The 14,850-nt window shown below is 39.9% G+C and overlaps 1 protein-coding gene across 2 annotated transcripts; it reads left to right on the top strand.

Moving 5' to 3' along the window:
* Positions 1-966: 966 nt before the first annotated feature.
* On the top strand, positions 967-8,822 carry LOC113884329 (cytochrome c oxidase copper chaperone). Of its 2 annotated transcripts, none has more exons than XM_027528977.1 (3): positions 967-1,170; positions 2,971-3,068; positions 8,692-8,822. In XM_027528977.1, exons 1-2 carry the CDS (start codon positions 989-991, stop codon positions 3,053-3,055), a joined length of 267 nt encoding a protein of 88 aa, XP_027384778.1. In that variant the 5' UTR covers positions 967-988; the 3' UTR covers positions 3,056-3,068; positions 8,692-8,822. The 2 variants fall into 2 exon arrangements, with proteins under 2 accessions (XP_027384778.1, XP_027384689.1); XM_027528888.1 differs by having other exon boundaries at positions 973-1,170; positions 2,971-3,059.
* The last annotated feature ends 6,028 nt before the right edge of the window (positions 8,823-14,850 follow it).

Here is a 14,850-nt window from a genome sequence, read left to right as displayed (position 1 = left end):
GTTTTATGAAGACCGACAAGATCTTCTAGAACTAACACCAAAAAACAATATCTTTTTCATCATAGAGGACTGGAATGCAAAAGCAGGAAATCAAGAGATACCTGGAGTAACAGGCAAGTTTGGCCTTGGAGTACAAAATGAAGCAACACAAAGGTTAAGAGTTTTGTCAAGAGAATACACTGGTCACAGCATACACCCTCTTCTAACAATACAAGAGATGACTCCACACATGGGCATAACAAGATGGTCAATACTGAAATCAGATTGATTATATTTTCTTCAGCTGAAGATAGAGAACCTCTATACAGTCAGCAAAAATAAGACCTGGAGCTGACTGTGGCTCAGATTATCAGCTCCTTATTGCAAAATTCAGGCTTAAATTGAAGAAAGTAGAGAAAACCACTAGGTCATTCAGGTACGACCTAAATCAACTCCCTTACAGTTATACAGTGGAAATGACAGATTCAAGGGATTAGATCTGATAGACACAGTGTGTGAAGAACTATGGATGGAGGTTGGTAACACACTACAGGAGGGCAGTGACCAAAATCGTCTCCGAGAAAAACAAACGGCAAGAAGGCAACAACGTGGTTGTCAGAAGAAGCCTTCCAAATAGCTGAGAAAAGAAGAGAAGCGAGAAGCAACGGAGAAAAGGAAAGTATACCCAACGGAATGCAGAGTTCCAGAGAATAGGAAGGCGAGATAAGGAAGCCTTCTTAAGTGAACAACGCAAAGAAACAGAGGAAAATAATAGACTGGGAAAGACTAGAAGATCTCCTCCTTTGTGGGTCCTCCAGGTCGCTGCACTCTCGTCTCACTTCTCTGCTCTTGGACCAAAGAGACGTCCTCACATTAATACCTTCATTTTGACTCTTCTGCACAGCGCCTTTAAAACAAAACAAAAAAATCTCTCCTTTCCCCTTTCTTCCCCCAATTGTGGAAGAGAGGCAGGACTTCCGGTTCTCTTCAGAGCGACTGCCGGAAGTGAATGCGCGCAAATCGGCTTCGCCAAGTCTGGAGAGTTCAGGCTGTCTGTGCTAGTTGCTGTTTTGGGGCACGAAAAATGCCAGGTCTGGCGGCCGCAGGCCCTGCCCCATCTGAGTCGCAGGAGAAGAAGCCGCTGAAGCCCTGCTGCGCCTGCCCGGAGACCAAGAAGGCGCGCGATGCGTGGTTAGTGCGCAGTCGGGGATGGGGCGGCCGGAGGCTCCGCGTCTAGCGTTCAGGCATTTCTGCCCTGCCTGGGGCTGGTGTTGGTCCTCGCTTAGGCGTGTGGTGCTCTTGAAGATTATAAAGTCCAATAGGCTTCGCTGTTGGCTGTCTGTAGACTGAGCCCTTACCCTTTAGCTCACCCTTGGGAAACAGATGAAGGGATTGGAAAGAGGTCAGATTGACTCGAGTTTGCTTCGTCCACTCATTCCTTCCTACAAAGGGTTTCTGAACGTGGAAATGTTACGGGTCAAGCACTGCCTTAGGTTCAAAAACGTAGAAATGGGTAAAGATGCTGCTTGATTTAAAGGAACTTAAAGTTAATGGAGCATTAAAGTTAATGATTGCTGTGTGAGGTTTGGCAGTATCAAAGAGTACAATTTCTGGTGATTTCTCCCAAAATTTAGACATAGTAAGACACAGGGTACATTTCTTAACACTACAGAAAACCCCCTTATCCCCACCTCTTTTAGCTAGATGATTTAAAAATCAACCAGGCTATGACATAAATGACATTACAGTATTCAGAATAGTACAACTAGATTACCATCAACTCGCATTCTTGTTTTTATTGTATACAGCCTCTATTGTGGAACAAATATCTGAAGCAATCTTCAGATAATGTGAGTGTTACACCTCTCCCTCTAGTCCCTTTTTGTCCTCACATAGAAAGTAAAGAGAGCAAAAGTGACACTAACACTTAAGTATTTTGCAAGTAATACTGTGAAGGGAGAATTGAAGACTACAGTGGGATACTGTGCTTCCACAGTTAAAAACAGTAGGTGCTTATTGAACCTTCAGATAGTATTACATCATGATTAAGAGCCTGGGATCCAGTTTCAGTTTGAGTCCTGGTTCACCAACCAGCTTTGTGACCTTGAGCAAATTAACATCTCTGCCTCATGTCTGTAAAACAGGCCTAAGGTTTCTGCCTTCAGGGTTACTGTGCTCTAAGTCATATTTGGTGCCTAGCACAGTATTTTCAGTATTTAATAAGTGATCAGGGTGAGCTAGCTATTATTTTCATAAGGATCTTGCTATCCCATGCAGACAGCCGTTAAAGCTAGTGAAAGATAGGTTGTATTTAGAAGGAAGGAGAACCTACCTTTTTTAAAGATAACTTCTGCATCAGTTACCTTTGACCCCTATGGCGGCTCCCCAGATATCTAGAGTCAGAAGTCAGTTTTTTCATATAATTGATTTTTTTCGTGGTCCCAGTCTTTACTTTGTAATTTTACAAGTGAAAAGTTCTTTGATCATTATGAGTGGGGCTCCTCAGGCCACCCTTGGCAGCCAGATGTTTTTTGCTGTTTGTGTTGGGTGTCTTGTGGTTAGAAGTAAATTTATTTAGAGGTATTTGAATGTAGAGCGGAATAAAAAATGTAATTCCTCTGTGATAGGCAAAAAATTAAGCTCTTCTTTCTGTACATTTGTTAACTTTTTACTCAGTTTATTTCATTACAGAGCAGTATTATTCCTTGGATATTGTCTAGGGTCAATATTTAATATGCATAATTATTTCTTCTAATCAGATTCCTCTACCCCCCAAAACTAGTTATCTGTGGAACATTTTCATGGGCAAGGAAGTATAACAAGAGCCAGGAAAAACAAATTTGGTATAAAACCATTTGGTATAATACCATTTTTAAAACTCCAGCTGTATCCTGTCAGATCCGTGTTCTGCCTCACTCCTCATCACTTAGCTTACTTACCACTAAGTGTGCTTAATGCCTACTTTATTAACAAGTACATTTTGATTTATAGCATAATTGAGAAAGGAGAAGAGCAATGTGGACACCTAATTGAAGCCCACAAGGAGTGCATGAGAGCCCTGGGATTTAAGATATGAAATGGTGAGCATGGTACGTTCTTATTTGGAAGGTAATACATAGGCTGACTGCTTCCAATTTGTGTATTGCTTTACAGGTTTAGCAATCATTCGGCAGCATTCTTGGGGCTTCCCTCATAATTCAGTGGGTAAAGAATCTGCCTGCAATGCAGGAGACCCAGGTTCAATTCCTGGGTCAGGAACCTCCTCTGGAGAAGGAAATGGCAACCTACTCTGGTATTCTCACCTGGAGAATCCCATGGACAAAGGAGCCTGGTGGGCTACAGTCCATGGTCTCGAAAGAGTCAGACACAACTTAGCAACTAAACTACCACTTGTCTGAAAGGTAGCTCACCTGGTTAATCTAACATGCCTAAGGATAACTAGAAAAATAGCTTTTCAGTTTCTAGTGTACATCTAGCATCTAATGATGCTAATAAATTGAGAAATATGGGACTTCCCTGGTGGTCCAGTGGTTAAGACTTCCAGCTTCCACTGCAGGGTCCCTGGGCTCCATCTTTGGTTGGTCAGGATCCTGCATGCTGCATGTTGCCACCAGAAAAAAAAGAAATTGAGAGGTGTTTTATGGGTTTGGGAAGGGGAGAATTAAGCTCTCAAGTAAGGGCTTGACAAAAGCTTCTAGAGTTATGTTAGAGATACGAGAATCACTGCTTAGGAAGTTCAGAATATCCAGACAAAATTCGGTTGTCTTATTAAAAGGGACATATTCTCTGTTTTTTGTTTCTAATCATGTGAGTTTTTAGGAAAAGCTTTTTAAAAATAATTAATTTATATGTTATAATTGGAGGCTAATTACAATACTGTGGTGGTTTTTCCCATTCATTAACATGAATCAGCCATGGGTGTACATGTGTCCCCCTGTCCGGAACACCTCCCCGCCCCTTCCCTCCCCATCCCATCCCTCTGGGTTATCCCAGTGCACCAGCTTTGAGTGCCCTGTTTCATGCATCAAACCTGGATTGGCGATCTGTTTCACATATGGTAATATACATGTTTCAATGCTTTTCTCTCAAGTCATCCCACCCTCGCCTTCTCCCACAGAGTCCAAAAGTCTGTTCTTTATATCTGTGTCTCTTTTGCTGTCTCACAGGGCCATTGTGTCCATCTTTCTAAAGTCCATATAGATGCGTTAATATACTGTATTGGTATTTTTCTTTCTGACTTAGGAAGAGCTTTTAAGTACGGAGTAGGCCGCACATGGAAGCATTGCTTTCTGCAAAAGAGAAATGGAATTGTTGCTGTTTCTTTTGTACCATGCTTTATTCTAATAAAACTAAAACCTCGTTTCTTTGTTTTTTTGGCTGTGCTGGGTCTTTGTTGCTGCATGGGCTTTTCTCTAGTTGCAGAGAATAGGGGTCTCTAGTTGGGGTATGCCAACTTCTTATTGCGGAGGCTTCTCTTGCGGAACACAGGCTCTGGGGCGCTCAGGCTTCACGTGGTCTCGGTAGTCGTGCCTTGCAGGCTCTAGAGCACTGGTTCAGTAGGCATGGTGCATGGGCAGATTTGCCACGCGGCCTGTGGGATCTTCCCAGATCAGGGTCAAACCCAAGTCTCCTGCATTGGCAGGTGGATTCTTTACCACTGAGCCACCTGGGGAAGCCCCTCTGGACATACCAAGTGTTCAATAGAAGATTCTTGATTAAATGAATGAATAAATGAGGAAACTAGGCCCATATGTATGAAGTGACTACCTCTAGGCAGGATCAGACCTGTAACCTCTGTCTCTAGACAGATTGCCTCTGCTTGGTAAGAGGGAATAAGATCCACACCATACCACCATTTTAATAATAGCTGAGAGATAAAGCCAAAGCTACATACCACTATAAAAGTAATAGAAAGCCTGGCTTCTTTCCCTTTCACCTGTTTCCTGCCTCTTTGGAATTTTACATGTGACCAGCCTTCCTCATTGAGCTGTGAAAAAGGGGGGATAAGGAACCAGCTGATAAGAAGTATCACTATGAGGTGGAAAACAGTCTAGACTGAAAGTCCTGAGGCTTAACTTTGGTTCTCCTGTTCTTTAGCTTAGAGTGTGTTTTACTTGAACTAAATATATGTTCATTAAGATACTAATCTAATCATATCTGAGTTTTACTTTTTTGTTTATAAAAAGAGAACCATGATATATTTTGTGATTTTTATGTATGGTATTATGAACCTGTGTATACAAGATACACATAAGTGACTTTTTAGAAATCTCATGGTGAATCATTTTGTAAAATAAGTAAATATGGTTGTGGGGAGCTTAAAAAGTATAACTTTTAAAAAAAACACTATTTTTTAAAAGTATAACTTGATTACTTCAAAGACATGGAATCTCAACATTTGTACATGATTTCCTTGTCCCTTTCTTTCTAGTCAGTTGTGTAAGCTTAGGGTTAAGCCTGCCTTGATAAAAAGGGTGATTTTTTTTAAACGCTAATTTTAGGAGCATCAGAAGTTTCACTTGGACTTCATGTGGATCTCAAAGGTGATACAGTTATTGCTATAAGTAGCATATATTCACAAGGACCAAAAGATATCATGGTTTTCTTTGTTATTGGGATGGAGAATGAGAGTGATTCCTATGACTTCGTTTGTGTATAAAAGAAAATGCAAGAGCTTTGGACTTAGAAAACAGTTGAACCAGTTGTGTTATTGAGCAAGTCCTTAATTTTCTTAATTTTCTGAGCCTTAGTTTTCTTATGTGTAAAGGAGAGACAACAGTACATGACCAAACTACTTCTTAGAGTCATTGTGATAATTAAATGATATGTGTGTGAATAGGCTTTGTAAACTGTCAAAGAGAAACCAGATAGCCATATCTTGGAATTGTGGATAGCAGACATTCTATTGAGATCTGTTTAATATATGTCATGATTATGTAGTTTTGAATCCTGGTTATGAAAAGAATCTGGATTCTTTCTTAGGATTGAGAATATGTTTTTTATTTTCAGCATAATGCTACTTTTGGAAAAGGAACAGGTGTTTGGATCTACTTTGGTCCCAGGTACCCTATTTCCCTATCCCCCATGGGGAAATGGAGGGACCATGAAGTCAAAAAAAAAAAAAAGACTTGCTCGAGTTAGGAATGGATAGGTGGTGGGATTAAAACTAGAATCTTGATCTTGTTTTGTTTTGGCTGCTCTGGGCCTGCTGTGTGCAGGCTTTCTCCAGGTGCTCAGAGCAGGGGCTCCTCCTCTTCATGGTGCCCGGGCTTCTCATTGTGATGGCTTCTTTTGTGAAGCACAGCTCAGTAGTTGTGACTCTGGGGCCCTAGAGCATGGGCTCAGTAGCTGTGGAGTATGGGCTTAGTTGCCCCAAGGCACGTGCAATCTTCCTGGACCAGGGATCAGATCTGTGTCCCCTGCATTGGCAGGCAGATTCTTTACCACTAGACCACCAAGGAAGTCCAAATCTAGGTCTTTTTCACTCTCCAGGTTGAGAGCACTTTATACTTCACTCCTTGCACTTAATGAGATTTTACTGCCAACATATTCGTTTTCAGGTTTACCTAAAACTTTATTTTGAATGCTAGTTACAAAGACCTTTTGTTGAAATACAGAGGTGGATATAACTCAGCAACTGGGTCAGTAACTGGGTAAAATTCAACACTACTATCTGCTCTGTTATAAGATAAACTTAACTAAATTGGTATCTCTTACACCATTAGACCACATTTTTCTGAAGATAGCTTCAAAGGAAAAATATTTTATGATCTCAGATCTTCCCAGTAATGATCACGAAAGTTCCTTAATTCAAAAACATTAGTAGCTTTTATTTTCTAAATAAGATCTTAATTGTACCTTGAATCCAGAAAATTGAACTTAATATGAAAGTAAGTACATTCAACCAGAAGTGTACCTTATAATCATCTGAGGAGTGTTTTCCAAAATTCACAAGCTTGAGCCCTGATCTTCACCTGTTAACTGAAGCTCCTAGATAATTTTCAGGTGTTCCTCTCTAAGAACCACTGGCTTAAGCTGAAGAAGTAGTAGGGATAATACTAAATATAAATTGTCTGAAGATTTAATAGCAGCAAAAACAGACTTGAAAACTACTCCTAAGAAAAAATACGGTGTGGTTGTGGTGATTCTAGACATTTACAACTGCTTTTTTCTTTTTCTTTGGCTGTGCTAGGACTTCGTTGCTGTGTGAGGAATTTCTCTAGTTGCGGCCTGCAAGGGCTACTCGCTGGTTGGGGTACACAGGCGTCTCGTTGCGGTGGCTTCTCTTGTGGAGTACCGGCGCTAGCACACGGGTTTCAGGAGTTGCAGCATACAGGCTTTAGAGTGCCGGCTCGGTAGTTTTGGTGCACAGGCTTACTTGCTCCATGGCATGTGGAATCTTCCCACACCAGGGATCCAACCCATGTCCTCTGCATTTGGCAGGTGGATTCCTATCCGCTGGGCCACCAGGGAAGTCCATGACTGCTTCTTTTACTGAAAGAGAAACTTGAGGAACCTAAAACCTGCTTAGAAATGGCGGCTGGCATCTTTCTGCCTTTAAGACCCAGCAGGCACCTAGGGAACACAGTTTGGGGGCTAAAATCTTTGAAATAAATTAAAGGACCAGCACTGAGTGGTGGTGATACTCAGTATTTAAAGTTTAATTGACCTTAATATTTGGTTAACATATGCTTAAAATATGCTGATTTCACACACACAAAACAAACTCAGGGACAACTGATGATGTCTGAAAATATGATCCTGAGAGTCAAGAAAAAGGATCATTTTTGCTATTTGAACATTTATTTCAATAGATATCTGTCTTCTGTCAAGGACTTTACACCCAGAGGCTTTCAGTGGGTAGCCCCCTTGATGATGAGTAGCTGATAGCAAAAGAGGTAACAATACTATACAGACTGCTGTCTCCTGAAATGATGAGTGACTTCATTTTTGCATACGTTTACATGTATTCTTCCTCTGAGCCTTTTAGAAAAGAGAGAATTTATATATTTATATTGTTGATAAGCCTTATCTTTTCTAAACCAAATGCAGGAATAGCTAGGTGAGGGAAGCACTTAGATTAGACTTGACAATTCGGCCAGTCCAATTACTTACCTACCTTGTTAGCATTGCTCCTCTCTTCTGGGATAGGAGTGGGGGTGGGTACGAGCTTTTTGGAGAGACACCTGCTATGACCAGCAGCCCTATCCTCTGCTGCTCTCCCTTTTTGATCTTTCCAGATTCATTTCAAAAGTGTTACCCTTACTTTGCCCTTGGGTTTGAGTGAGTAACTTTCCACAGGAAATGCCTTGTATACAGAGCTGACTTGCCTTCCACTTCGTGGATCTTTGCCAAACATACTTGAGTCAGCAAGGAGGGGGGTGCAAGTCTCTTCTCTTGAATATCTATAAAAATAAACCTCTTTGGGGAAGATGTTTTTGAGAAAATAAATGAACGTATAGTTTTTACTTCAACAAAGACTTTAAAGATTAAACCTTGTAATGAATTAAACAGTTTCCGTGATGTTTTTAAAGTTAAGCAAAACTAAAATTGTAAAGTGTGGATCTTTTGTGACTGGTTTAGAATAACTGTGGCAGTTAGTTAATAGTCCTCGGCTGAAGCATATATTTCTAGCATCTTAATTCTTGACTCCATAGGTCTGACATGATGTTTGAAATTTTAAACTTTCTAAAATACATTTTTTATCTGCAGGTGGTCTGCTCTGGGAGTGAATAGTTCCTGAAAAATGAAGAAGATTCAGTAACTTTGGGAGTTCCTTGCTGAAAATTGATAAATAAAAAATTATTTATAATTTATTAAAAAAAAATCCCTGGTTAAAAGTCTTCAGGTGTGTTTCTTTTTATATTCCTCACATCCTCAAGTGGTATTTATTTTTCTTAAGGAATATCTATGGGTTTCTCATTTGTGGATTCAAACAAGCTTGGATCAAAAATATTGGGGGTTGGGGCGGGGGAATTCCAGAAAGTTGCAAAAAATAAAACTTGAGTTTGTCATTTTTTTCAACTATTTACATAGTATTTACAACTGTTTACATTGTATTTACAACTATTTGCACAATATTTACATTTTATTAGGTATTATAAATAATCTAGAGATGTGTATAGGAGGATGTGCTTAAGTTATATAGAAATACTACATCATTTTGTATAAGGGACTTGAGCAAACACAGGTTCTGATATCCACAGGAGGGTCCTGGAACCAATTGCCCCAGATCCTGAGGGACCGACTGTAGTATAAACAAATCTTATAACAAATTTCTTATGTTCTTGTTGTCATTCTGGGAACTTTGGATTTTTTTTTGTCAAGAGAAAGCAGATACTGATCTTACCTAACGAAATCACAAAGATTAGTTATATAGATGTATTCAATTTATAATTGATCTGGTAGTCAAACCATCTCATTCAAGGTTTTATTTTTAACTTTTTAAAAGGTAAGAATTGAACAAATCTTCAGTCTTAATATTTTAAGTCATTATTGTTCTTTAGTAATTTTCTCTTTTGTGAAAGTAACTTGTTTAGATTTTGGACCACATCAGGGTGCGTTGGCTTGAAAGATCTCAACTGTTTGGCATAATTAAGTGTACATTTTTTACATTTTAGAATAGACTAGGATCATAAGTTTAATGCCTAGGGGCCAAACAGTTATCTCTTATTAATTGTAAGTTGGCCCAGGTCAGAGGCTGGATTTTTACAAATAAGTCACTAATGAAATAGCTCAGTCCTACACTGTAGTGATACAGAATATATGTTCTATTCACTATGTTTTATAGTTCTAACATATAGAACATAGTGAATAGAACATAAAGTGTGGATCACTATAGTAGCCCTGTGGTCCTATTAGCTGCTTTTGAGCAAATGAGGCAGTTGGTCATACTCTGTCTTTGAATTTTAAATCTTAACAAAAGATATTGTGAAAACTAATGAGAATATGTAGGGTTCATGTGTCATGATTGGAAGATTGCTTCTAAAAAGGAACTGAACTAAATTGTTCCTAAGGATCCTTTCCTAGTTAAGACATGGCTCTAGGGCTTCCCTAGCAGTCCAGTGGCTAAGACCCCACACTTCCAATGCAGGGGGTGCAGGTTCAATCTCTGGTGGGGTAACCAGAATCCCATGTGCTGTACAGCTGGGGAAAGAAAAAAGCGTAGCTTTGAAGTGACAGGCTTAAGTTCAGCAGATGGCTACATGACCTCAAACAAGTCAGCCTCTTTGGGTCTGTTTTTCTCATCTGAAAGAAAAAATTGGGGATAGTAGTAATACAAGATTGAGTACTCATTAAAGTGGGGGTACATAAAGCATTTGGCACAATATCTAGCATTTAATGTTACTGACATTCTCTGTATTCATATTTTTACTTTAACATTCGCTTGGATATAGAGTTTTATTGAAGTGGACATTGTGTAGATTTCAGAGCAATCTTCTAGGGTGAAGAATAGATTCTTGGACTCCTAAGGGAGATGATGTGAATCAACTTCCCACCAATATAGATAGCTGGCAGATGGTTATCCATATTCTGCTTGAATATGTCTTGGAACTACAAAAAGAAAAAGAAAATTCCTAACCTTATCTCCCAATGTTAATTTTTGCTGTTCCAAATTTTTCTTAACGCTTTTAATATATATTTTAAAAACAAAAAATTCAGGTCATTTTTCTATGCTACTTTTCTTTTTTTGACTGTGCCAGGTCTTGTTGCAGCACACAGGATCTAGTTCACTGACAAGAGATCAAACCCTTGTCCCCCGCGTTGGAAGCATAGAGTCGTCACCACTGGACCACCAGGAATATCCTTATGCTACATATTTGTAACGCAATCATAGTATTAACTTTTCTCCATAATGTATTTTATCACCTGTGAGTATAGTTCTACAGTATGGTTTATATTAGCTATGTACAAATCTACTCCATGGCTTACCATAATTTAAACAATTCTCTATCTGTGCATTCATTAAACAAATGTTTTCAGTTCAGTTCAGTCGCTCAGTCGTGTCCGACTCTTCGCGACCCCATGAGTCGCAGCACGCCAGGCCTCCCTGTCCATCACCAACTCCCGGAGTTAACTCAGACTCACGTCCATCGAGTCAGTGATGCCATCCAGCCATCTCATCCTCTGTCGTCCCCTTCTCCTCCTGCCCTCAATCCCTCCCAGCATCAGAGTCTTTTCCAATGAGTCAACTCTTCGCGTGAGGCAGCCAAAGTACTGGAGTTTCAGCTTCAGCATCATTCCTCCAAAGAAATCCCAGGGCGGATCTCCTTCAGAATGGACTGGTTGGATCTCCTTGCAGTCCAGGGGACTCTCAAGAGTCTTCTCCAACACCACGGTTCAAAAGCATCAATTCTTCGGTGCTCAGCCTTCTTCACAGTCCAACTCTCACATCCATACACGACCACAGGAAAAACCATAGCCTTGACTAGACGGACCTTTGTTGGCAAAGTAATGTCTCTGCTTTTGTATATGCTATCTAGGTTGGTCATAACTTTCCTTCCAAGGAGTAAGCGTCTTTTAATTTCATGGCTGCAGTCACCATCTGCAGTGATTTTGGAGCCCAAAAAAGTAAAGTCTGACACTGTTTCCACTGTTTTCCCATCTATTTCCCATGAAGTGATGGGACCGGATGACATGATCTTCATTTTCTGAATGTTGAGCTTTAAGCCAACTTTTTCACTCTCCACTTTGACTTTCATCAAGAAGCTTTTGAGTTCCTCTTCACTTTCTGCCGTAAGGGTGGTGTCATCTGCATATCTGAGGTTATTGATATTTCTCCCAGCAGTCTTGATTCCAGCTTGTGTTTCTTCTAGTCCAGCGTTTCTCATGATGTACTCTGCATATAATTTAAACAAATGTTTATAGAATGCCTGTTATATGTTACATACCGTTCTAGGAACTGGGTCTCAGTATTGAACAGGATACATACCAGATATCTAAATTATTTCTGATTTTAAAAATGTTTTGTTTTGTTGGTTTTGTGGAAACATAAGGAAGAAAGAAATCAGCTGAAATGCCACCAGTCTACAATAGACCACTTCTTGGTAACCTTGCCATTTATCTCTTTTTGCATGTATGCTTTTTTTTTTTTCCATTGGCTACTCCATTATAACACTACAATGGACGTTTCCAAAGGAAAGTACAAGTATCATTTAACCAAAGATGGGCCAGAGGCTTTGGATGAGTCCTGCCTGACTGATCTCTAGAAAGGGGGTGCTCATTTGTACCTTAGTACTGAGGGTGACCTCTTAGCAAGATTAATTTTTTCAACGTTTGTCAATTTGATATGCTTACCTGATTGGTAAAGGAATTAAACAACCCTTCTTGACATCTGCCATACTTAAAAGTACATCTCACAAGACTGCCCATCATTCCCAAGTGCTTAAGTCTCCCCAAAGATTATGTGTAGCATTTTATTACTAATAATAGTAACATGTTACCACAATAATTTGAAAAAATGAAGAACTTAGCTTCCTAATAGGTTGTCACCCTGTTCTGACATACCTCTTGGCTAAGCTCCTGCTATTCATGATACTTCCCAAATTCTCAATACAGATACATTCATGCTATTCTCTAAAATTAGTTCCCTTTGTCTAACCTTGAAACATTTGACTTGAAGGTTGATGAGAACAGGACCATATACCTGTGCAAAGTCTGCTTTAGGATAACTATACAGGTCTGATGTGAGAAGAAACTATAATCCCCATTTCACAGGTGAGTACAGGCAGTCAGGTTAAAGAAATTGTTCTGGTCAAATATTTGGTGACCTGGGATGTGAGTCTTTGTCATTAGAGTTCAAGCCCAAAAACCCAAAGTTCTTTCCTGTACCAGTTAACTAATAAAAAAAATAATGTATTCATAGTCATAAATACATTTATTCATTCAGTACATATTTAGTGAAGGCCTGTTATGTGCAAAGAACTGCCCTAAATGTTGAGTATGTGAATATGTGAATCATATGCATCCCCTGTTCTCGAAATGAGAGGATGCTTGAGTCAACATTTACTGAGGACATACTAAATGCCAACTGTATGCTAAGTAATGAACAAAGATTAGTAAGACATGGACTCTGCTCTCAAAAAGCTTGTATTCTGGTGGATATATGTATATAAGCTATAAAAATAAAAAGTTGAATATTCAGTGCTATGATAAGTATTCCAAGATGTTTTCCTAAAAAGAGTACATGTGTGAATATACCCAGTGTTTCTTTAGCTGTGATAAACTGCTAGATGGTGGTTCTGTGTTGATGATGGTGCTTTTGACAGTTAAGTTATACAAAATCTTCATCAAGGAAAATATATAACTGGAAGTCCAGGGTTAGAGCAAACTCTAGATGCAGTGATATCAGAGGCTCAGTGATGCCATCCAAGAATCAAGTTATCAATATTTTTCATCTCAGGACTCTCTTCCGGGATTGATGAAGCTAATCATGTTTTATTGTTTAAGTCCAGCAGAGGAGAGAGAAACTATTCCTAAGGCATTGAAGTACCCTGCACCCCCTACATTTTTGATCTGATTGAGCCAAATTAGATTTTGTGTAAGACTCCATGGACTGTAGCCTGCCAGGCTCTCCTGTCCATGGGATTTCCCAGGCAAGAATACTGGAGTGGGTCACCATTTCCTACTCCAGGGGATCTTCCTGACCCAGGGATCAAACCCGTGTCTCTTGCATCTCCTGGCAAGGGGATTCTTTACCATCTGTGCCATCTGCAGAGAGTATAATGATAATTGTCAACAGAACGCCTTATGCTGATTGGCTTAAACCAGGATCCCCTCCTTGGATCCATGTATAGTTTAGATATCAGAACAAAACTGGATTTCTGTTATAAGGAGGAAGAGGTAAATGGTACATAGACGTTGAACAGATGACCAACTTTGCACCAAATCATCTTGTTTACTAACCACCAAATTATTCTAATGGTCAAATTGAGTTTAGAGGAGCATTTCTTCTTAGTTTACTCAAACTTTTAAGAGAAAGTTACTGATAGCACAGAACAAGTCATCTGATACTCAGTTTTCATAGAATATAGGAGATGTTTAACAACCACTGGCTGAAGAGCAGTCCTGTGGAGATCCTTGCGTGTGTGCATGCTAAGTTACTTCTGTCGTGTCCAACTCTTTGCAACCGTATGGACTGTAGCCCACCAGGCTCCTCTCCATGGGATTCTCCAGGCAAGACTACTGGAGTAGGTTGCCATGCCCTCCTCCAGGGAATCTTCCTGACCCAGGGATCGAACCCACATCTCTTATGTCTCCTGCATTGGCAGATGGGTTCTTTACCACTAGTGCCACCTGGAAAGCCCATGGAGATCTTTAGGGAGATCTGCATCTGAATGTATTCAACTGCAAGTACTAGAATACCCAACTAGAATGGCTTAAGTAATACATGTAATTTGTTTCCTGTTATAAAGTCTGGTGGTTGAAAGTTTCAGATTTGATACAATGCTCAGTGATACTTTGAAGAACCAAGATTTGTTCTATTTTTCTTCTCTCTAACCTTCTCATCCTTAGGCCTATCCTATCTCATGGCTATGGTAGCTTCAAGCATTACACCATCATATAGCTGTATTCAAGCCAGAATTAAAGGTAGCAGGTGTCCTTACTGGCTTCAGGGAAAATACTTTTCCTCGGATGCTCCCATGTACACAGTCTCGTGTCTCATTGGTCACATGCCCACTCTTAAACCAGTTGCAGTAGAGAGGAATGGGATAGTGTGCTTGGCTTTGACCAGTCTTATTTCAGGCCCTGGCAACCCAGAGAGAAGCCCACCCTTCTTCATATATTGTCCAAGAAAATCAGAGTTCCACAGACTGGGGGGAAGGGGGAAATGGGATAAGAAAGCAGTAGTGTCTGCCTGAGATCAGCTCA

The sequence above is a fragment of the Bos indicus x Bos taurus genome, chromosome 1, assembly GCF_003369695.1.
Source record: "Bos indicus x Bos taurus breed Angus x Brahman F1 hybrid chromosome 1, Bos_hybrid_MaternalHap_v2.0, whole genome shotgun sequence".
In the NCBI taxonomy this organism is placed as follows: Eukaryota; Metazoa; Chordata; class Mammalia; order Artiodactyla; family Bovidae; genus Bos; species Bos indicus x Bos taurus.
The sequence above is the reverse complement of the archived record's forward strand: the minus strand, read 5'-3'. Positions and strand labels throughout refer to the sequence as shown.

Coding starts and splice junctions, on each gene's coding strand:
- LOC113884329 (XM_027528977.1), top strand. CDS start 989: ATGCGCGCAAATCGGCTTCGCCAAGTCTGGAGAGTTCAGGCTGTCTGT. Junction 1,171..2,970: donor AAGAAGGCGCGCGATGCGTG/GTTAGTGCGCAG, acceptor TTTGATTTATAG/CATAATTGAGAAAGGAGAAG.